Source organism: Phoenix dactylifera, chromosome 1, assembly GCF_009389715.1.
Source record: "Phoenix dactylifera cultivar Barhee BC4 chromosome 1, palm_55x_up_171113_PBpolish2nd_filt_p, whole genome shotgun sequence".
Taxonomy (NCBI): Eukaryota; Viridiplantae; Streptophyta; class Magnoliopsida; order Arecales; family Arecaceae; genus Phoenix; species Phoenix dactylifera.
The window spans coordinates 24,271,727-24,280,194 of record NC_052392.1 but is presented as its reverse complement, the minus strand read 5'-3'; the positions used below and the strand labels follow the sequence as shown (position 1 = coordinate 24,280,194).

Genomic DNA, 8,468 nt, shown 5'->3' with positions numbered 1-8,468 from the left:
TTTTTTCTCTCTCTCATTCTTCCCTCTTTCCTTTCCTTTCCTTTCCTTCCCTTTCCTTTTTCTTTTCTTTTTTTTATTTTATTTTTACAAGCGGCAAACATATAACGAATGTGAGTACAGCTCAAAGAATGAAACAATAAAAGACATACAGCAGAGCTAAAATAGAGTAATAGTTCTTCCAAATAAAATCTCCGAAGTGATGAGCTACATAGGACGCCACTCAATCCACCATACCGTTGGTCTCTCTAAACACATAGGTTGTCCGAGAAGCACCACATTCGTCTAAGAGACGACAAATGTCATGGAGCAATCTCTTCCTCCTAATAGCACTCCTAAGACTCTGGATTCTCTCGATCACTATCGCAGAGTTTCCCTCAAGAATGATACGGTCGTGGAGCAATCCCATCTCCCATTGTCCTTTGCTGGAGGAGCGCCGAAGAAATTTTGGTTTTAGATTGGTGGAAAGATTCCTTATAAGCCCCTGGTTAAATCAAAAATTATGTATTAGTCTCCAGGTTACAAACCGGGTTCGTATAAACCGTCATAAATTTCCCGACTTTATTTCATAGGGAGTTTTGTTAGGAGAAATTTATCCCAGTCCCTATTTTGAGCTTAAACTACTTATAAATCCTCGTGTTAACTGAAATGAGCTTTAAAATTTTGTATAATTTAAAAACTTTCTAAAAATCTGTTTTAATTCCTGGGTTTAATAAATGATTCATGCACTAAGCCTTACTTATATTCTGCCCTAATTATTACCATCTATGACTTCTTTCTAAAAATAGGTACCTATGAAGTAAAATGTTTAGTTAGTGGGGTCCTATAGAAGGACCAAGCGAATTTGAAAGTGAATCTGAAATTGATGTCTACCCTCCAAAAATTGCTATCGAATTATTTGTTAAGAGAGACTAAGTAAAAAGAGAGGCCTGCCATGAAAATTATAAGACCGTCGTGTATGTATATATATTTTCCTTTCATGTTACTATTTAAGTTTCATAAAATCAAGAGCTTGAGATATCACTCAGAATTCGATGGAAAAGTGCTAGCTTGCTAAGCTTGTAGAATTCTGGTAGTTGTAGCTAGAGGACCTGTTTCAAATCCCACCTTCACTATGATTAGAAGGTTAGGGGCATATGAGGAAAGGCCCTCGCACTTGGTGCAGCCCATCACCTAAGAGTTCTGAAAAGAGACACACACACACACACAAAAAAAAAAAAATCCATAGGCTTAGAAATACAGCCGAAGAAGAAAGAGGACAAGGTATGATGAAGAATAGTGTTCATACATGAGGCCAGAATCTAACTGAAATGCAATCCTTTTGTAGAAACACCGATGATCTTTATTGCATTCAACAATTACCTCAAAGTAGGTTTCCCCTGAGCAAAATTACTTTACAATAGTTATTTCACATAATTTGTTTACTTTTGCTAAAAGAAGCATAATCAGGCATCTATATAATTAGATCGATCAACAGCCAAAAGCATGTTGGCATGCATATCAAATGATATTACTCTTATTGCAGTCACGGCAAGATGAGTATCTGAATCTGCTCCTATATTAATTTCTCCGCAGACATGCCTGAAGACCAGCAGTGCAAACTTCACACACCTGCAAATATTGTTAATCCAAGTCCTCCAGCAATGGTGCACAGCAAATGGATAGTTGATTTGCAGTGTTTCCCGCTAAACCATTCTAACAAAAACATCCTTCACTGCTGATACAGCTAGCGCTGCCACTTGAAGATTCATTTGTATTTATTTCATGCATCAAGGTTAGCCATTTGAAATACCTTGGTCTTTGAAATCTTGATATTCATAAACAAATTCAATCCTTAATTGAATGAAATGGCTGTAAAACTTGTTGCATCTTGAACACCATTGGGGAACATTTTACAACTTGAAGATTTGTATCAACTTGTTAGAGGATCCAAACCTGCTATACAAGAAGAAAGTTATAGGTTATCCATGTATCTTTTAGGCCCCTTTTTAAATTATGTTTCATTTAAAATTAACAAGGCATCTTATATCAAATTCATTTCCACTATTGACTATTCTCTTGTACCAGATATTTTAAATTACACTGCTCCTCCCAGTGTATATGCTCGGAAAAAAAACTAATCAAAGGTTAACAATATCTACAAGGAACTTAAGCTTAATGCCAAAAATCTTATGATGAGTTTGACTCGTATATATGATAAGAGATCCATTTATGAGTTACACCACACATACATAATAACAGAACATTACAAATAGCAGAATAAATAGTAAGAAGTGGAAATCATGAACACAAGTTTACCGTCAATAGGTCACACGCACAAGTAATTAAATCAGATAAAAAAATGTGCCAAGAAGTAGCATCATTTGACATTTCAGAATTAATATCTTTCTATCGTAACTGAAGTATATTCTATTCTGATTGAGATAACCAAAACTGGTACTTTAGAAACTTAATGATCTGTGTCAAATGTAAGATTTATATGGCATGAACTCCTTTTCGAGTATAAGCAACTGACCCTTATCTTCAATGTTCTTGTTTAGTGAAAACTGGGCCGTCTCTGAAATTCAAGCTGTTGCCAGCATATTACTCTCATCTAGATTAATAAAATGAAAACTTGATATGTTATAAACCTAATGGCTGCATTAAATGAAGAAGTGTTAAGCATGAACTCCATTTCAAGCATGAGCAACTGGCCATTATTTTCAATGTTCCTGTTTAGTGACAAACTTCTCTGAAATTCAAGTTGTTGCCATTATACTGTTTAAACAAGTACTTTTCATCCATTTCCTTAATCATGCAAAGACTAGAAGTATTCTTTTCACAGCTTGATCCGCCAAGACAACAGAACCTTGCCTTCTGCTATACAAACCAGTTTACCAAATTGAGCCACGGAGTCCAGAAAGACACTTTTGAAATATTAACTTAGTGGAGTTTAATCCTCAGTGAGCTTGGCTTTGAAATGAATTTACACGGAGCATAAGAAAATTTCATTGCATAAAAGTAATCAGCTGTGTTGTCTAAAGTAAATTACACAATAAAGAACAACCCTTAAATCTTATATGACATGTCAAAAACTGTAGAAAGGAATAATTCTTACCACTGTCACTGTACTTGAAAGTAGACCATAAAGTAAATTCCTAACTAAATTGCTAGTGCGCGTTCAGCCAATATGAGTATTGGATCCTACAAATAAAAAAGTTTAAATTGTTCATTAGTATTAAGCAAAATGAGATTACAAGGCTTTGCAATGAGTCGAGGTCTAAGATTTAAAATGATTGAGGCAGAACATACAGGAATGCAGTCCAGTTAATCCACCAACTAGGAACAGTTGCACCAGGTTTTGGTGTAAGAAGCTCCGGCTAAGGTTTAGAAAAAGCACAAGTTATAATCTTGTACAAAGAAAATGAATCAAATTATGACTCATTCTTACCTTCATCATGATCTTTGCAAAAATGCTGAGTCCCTCTTTTCCCAGAAAACCAGATGTTTGAAACCAAAAATAATATATTCACCTTTTCAAGATGGCATGAGAATCTTAATGAAGGAGATAGTCAGCTAGCAAAGATCAAACTTGACTTTGCTTTTGTTGCCAATTTGCTCTATCAGGAAATTCTTTGATCAGCATAGCATATGTTTGAAGACTTGGAGAGCGATTCCTTTCCTCCATGATCGATAACATCTCGGAACAGGCATCCACATGGCCCTTTCTTAGCAGGCCATCAATAAGAATTTTCCAGGCAATTTCATCACAATTGTAACCCCCGCAAAGAGTTTTGCAAAAAATAAATTTAGCTTTATCGAATTTCCCTTCATCACAGAGCCCGGAAAGAAAAAGCTGGTATGACTCCAATTCTGGTAGATAACCATATTCTTTCATGGAATCAATAAGTTCCAATGCTTCTGAGTATTTTTGTAACTTGCAGAAACAATTGACAAGAGAGGTATAAATATCTTCATTGGGAGATATACATCTCTCTTTCATATTAGAGAGCAACAGATTTGCTTCTTCGAACCGCTTCTCTTCACAGAATCCTGACATGAGGGCTGTGTACGTGTTGATACTAGGAGTGACACCATGTCTTGCCATCCCCTCCAAAAGCTCAAAGACAGTATCAATCCCTACAATCTTCCACAGATCACCATTGTCAGAAGAGATAGTACTTTCCTGCTTCCTTCTGAACATATGTTTGAGTAAATTAGAGTAAGTCCGGTTATTGGGCATACATCCAGAATCAATCATGTGCTTGAGAGCCGAGAAAGCATGATCCATCTGTCCCATACTACCACACCCATCAATCAAAGTATTATAAGTCACCAAATCAGGAACAACCCCTTGTTTATTCATCTCTACCATCACATTTTGTGCCTCTACTAGCCTTCCTTCGCTGCAATAGGCATGAAGAATTGCAGTATAAGTGAATGCATCAGGCCCATACCCTGACAAAGCCATACGATCCAAAATCATCTTAGCCAGCTCATATTCTCCTTCTTTCAACATGTTGTCAATAATACTTGTATAAGTAACGGTTGTGGGTTGTACACCCTTTTCCAACATTTCATCTAGCAATAACAAGGCATCCTGCCATCGTTTTTCTCTACATAAACAATCCATCAGCGGACTGTAACTGTAAGAGTTTGGCAAGCAGTTCCTGGAGACCATTTTCTCTAGAAGCACACGAGCATTATCAATCCTTCCCACCTTACATTGCCCATCTATTAGTGCATTGTACATCACATCATCCACCTTTACACCTTTATCTTCGAGAGACTCAAAGAGAGAGTGAGCTTCTTCAACTTTCCCCTCGTTGCAAAGGGCACCAATTAAAATAGTGTATGTATGTTGGTCAGGGACCACATCATTCCTTTCCATCAGATCAAGCAACCTAAAGGCGCTATCTATATGACCCTCCATGCATTGCCCTTGAATCAACGTGTTGTACGTAACAACATCTGGAGACAAGCCATTCTCAAGCATTTTACTAAACAAAATCATTGCCTTGTGAACTTTTCTCTCCCGACAAAACCCATATATTAGTTCATTGTAAGTCCATGCATTCGGCTTACACCCATTCGACTCCAATTCTAAAACTCCAAAAGCAGCATCAATCTTCCCACTCTTGCAATACCCATCAATCAGAACAGCGTAAGTCACGACATTGGGAGCCAAACCCTTCTCGAACATCTTGTTCAACATAACCTCTGCATCCTCAAGCCTCTTCTCCTTACACAGGCAACCGATCACCACCGTGTAAGTGTAAATATTTGGCTTGCAGCCCTTCTCCTCCATCTCCTGAAACAAACTGAACCCCTCTTCCCTCCTCCCCAACCCACATAATGCCTTTATCAAGACCGTATACGTATGTGCATCCCGACGGCACCCATCTTCCTCTATCTCTGAGAACAGCGCCAAAGCCTCATCCATTCTCCCAGCCTCACAGAGCCCATGGATAAGAATGGTGTATGAGACCTCATCCCTCTGACACCCCTTCTGCCGCATAACCTCAAACACCTTGACGGCACCGTCCACATCCTTACTCCTGCAGTGCCCCAGCATCAATGAATCATACGTAAACTTATCCGGTCTCAGCCCCGCATGCACCAAAGAGCTTAGGTACAGCTTTGCCGCGGCAACGTCCCCCAACCGGCAGCAGCCACTGATCATCGCATTGTAAGTCGGAAGGTTCGGCAAGACACCAGCTTTCCGCATCTCCATATACAAATATTTCATGTCATCAACCATCCCGAACCTCGCCAGCGCCAGCAACAGCGTGTTGTAGCATCGGAGACCGAGCCTGAATGCCGTGCCACCACCGCCGGCGCCGGCTTCCCGACTGATGGAGCGGAAGACGTCGAGGGCGGAGCGCATCTCGTCCACGGAACCGGATGATCTGATCATGGACGTGATGGTGGTGGTGACGAGGCGGAAGGAATTGGATCGGAGGAGGAGGGCGAGGAGGGAGGCGTAGCAGCAGGCGGAGTGGCGGTAGCCGGGGCGGCGGGAGGCCCAGCGGAAGAAGGCGAGGGCGGTGGGGGGTCGAGGGGGAGGGTCAGGAGGAGGTCGGAGACGAGGCGCGGGGTGAGCGAGGGGGCCAGGGCTTGGAGGGCGGGGCTCTGGGGCCAGCCTGGGCGAGAGAGGAGGGCGGAGAACTCGGTGCAGGGGTCGGGGTGGAGGGGTGGCGATGGAGGGAGAGGGGAGGGGGAGGAAGAAGAGGGGCGGACGAGGAGGTGGAGGGGAGAGGGGGAGGAGACTGCGGGTTTGGGGAGGAGGGACGTCCATCTTCTTCTCATCGTCTTTGGGTTGTTTCCTCCTGTTAATGTTACTGTGGGGCAAAGGAGTGGGAGAGGATTCGAAAAAATTCTACTTTTAGGCAAAATTCTACTTGGGATGTACCAAAAAAAAGAAAGACAAAAGCTTATTCAAGAATAATAAAATTTAATAAAATAATTTAAAATTCTTTTTGTTCACAATTGCTTAAGTTGGTGTTTTTAATGCCTGTAATATGGATATTAAAAAATATTAATGAATATTTATGTTATTGTTGACTGTGGATATATGAACGATTTTATTGTCATTTTGTATCTAGATAAATGAAGCATTTATATTGCTATTAGAATGAGGGGCATGTACTTGTTATTACGTTTTTTTTGTTGTTACTTCGTAATTACCAATAAAAAATAATTACATGATTTTTATATTATTTAGATTAAAATATAAAAAATAAATTATAAATTAATAATATTTTTGCATTAATATTTTTTGATAGTATAATAATATAATAATAATTAATATTATTATATTAGTTTATTATAATATTAAAATTAAAAGATTTTGATAGTGCAAATAGTTAGATAATTGAAAGCAATATGCAATATCTTTTATTGTCATTTTTTGTTACTCAAAGTACTTTCTCAGTTTAGTTAGCAAATAGATGTTAAAGTTTAATAATAGCAAACAGCTTTTTATTAGCTCTACTATCAAAACTCTAAAATCTATAATAATGCAGAGTGAGGCTTATGATAGCTATTATAGTTTTGATATGTTCTTGTTACAATAGTTGTTATGCAAGGGCAATAATAAAAGTCATTTTAAAAATATAAATTATTTATTTATTTAAAAATGAAACATGTGATGCAATAATTTAATAAAGATAACCAGTAAATAGTGATAGTTATTTAATTCATTATATCTATTAAATGGAAATTCAAAAAAATCTACATCATTATATGAAAAATTGAGCATGCTACCTCATAAATTTCAAAATGTCTGAACTTTTCAATATTTTGTAGAGACGTGATCTCTACAGCAAAGCTGGCTTGGGCCTCTTCGGGCATCATTAAAATCCTCACCGCCATCCTAATTCTCCCTCGATGAATTCTTTCGACAAAGGGAATTGATGTGTAGGCTTCCAATCCATCACCCATGATAGTTGCATTAATATTATTTTGGCGATCAATCTTGAATAGGATTTTATAAATATATGGTTGAAGAGAAAAGAGGCATCTTATAGATTTCTGAAACATTGGCTTCTCTGATTTGTTATTTCTAGAGTTCTTCTTCCACATCATTTTACGTTATTCTTTATTTCTGGTGTATCTCATTTTTGTTCCTGGATGCAATATTTGTTTATTTCTGTGTTGTTCCAAATTTGATGTTTGAGTTTAGTGGCAAAAATAATTGCTTTGATTTATGTGTTTGCTTTGTAATCGCTGGGATTTGTATTTGTTGAACAGAAACTTTGTTTCTTTTTCCAAATACATGTCTGCACCATTCATGGTCAAACTTGCTTGCACAAATTACGAGGCCTTCAAGCGGTGCCCGATTCTTTATCTATTTCTGTTCCTCCTTCCACCTTGTAACGATCCTATTATGACAGTCCTATTGTCTTTAAAAAACCTTTCTCCTCTTGCTCCCAAAAATATTTTCCATGGAGAAGATGAGAACCTAACTATAGGCAGGCTCCAGGGGATTGGCATGCCCCGGTCACTGAACTAGAGAGAGGGCTTCATTAGGTGTGAGCAAAGAGCGGGCACCAGATGAAAGAAAAAGCTCTCATGGTGTGATCTCATGATTCTCATCTAGTTCGTCATCGATGCTGGAATCTTCAGGCTCACAGATCGGAAGGCCAACATAGCAGCCAACCTTTCCATCATCCTCTCCCGTATCATCTCTGTCCTCATCAACAAGACTAGTTGGAAGATGTTATTTATCTTCATTGAGCTATATTTAAGTGTCTATACAAAGAACACCATTGGATCATGATCAGCCTCAAATAGTCTTATGCTACAGTATCTCCTAGTCCATATAGACTATGGATTGAATACCATATGTAAGAACACAAGATTTCATCTAAAACAACTAGCAGAAAATCTTATTTAAATTCTTTAGTCTTATATAAATACTTAAAATCTACCGAGTATATAACTAAGTGGGACTAAATACACATTTGCACAGATCCTGATATGAAGAGTTG

At 38.3% G+C, this 8,468-nt stretch overlaps 1 protein-coding gene across 3 annotated transcripts; it reads right to left on the bottom strand.

The window, feature by feature from the left end:
- Positions 1 to 1,305: 1,305 nt before the first annotated feature.
- Positions 1,306 to 6,295, bottom strand: LOC103716460 (pentatricopeptide repeat-containing protein At5g65560). Of its 3 annotated transcripts, none has more exons than XM_039130375.1 (4): positions 3,428 to 6,295; positions 3,289 to 3,356; positions 3,095 to 3,180; positions 1,306 to 1,932 (listed from the first exon to the last, which is right to left on the bottom strand). In XM_039130375.1, the coding sequence occupies exon 1, from the start codon at positions 6,272 to 6,274 to the stop codon at positions 3,563 to 3,565; it is 2,712 nt and encodes a 903-aa protein (XP_038986303.1). In that variant the 5' UTR covers positions 6,275 to 6,295; the 3' UTR covers positions 1,306 to 1,932; positions 3,095 to 3,180; positions 3,289 to 3,356; positions 3,428 to 3,562. The 3 variants fall into 3 exon arrangements, with proteins under 3 accessions (XP_038986303.1, XP_038986304.1, XP_008802687.2); XM_039130376.1 differs by having other exon boundaries at positions 3,510 to 6,295; XM_008804465.4 differs by having other exon boundaries at positions 3,289 to 6,295.
- Positions 6,296 to 8,468: the final 2,173 nt, after the last annotated feature.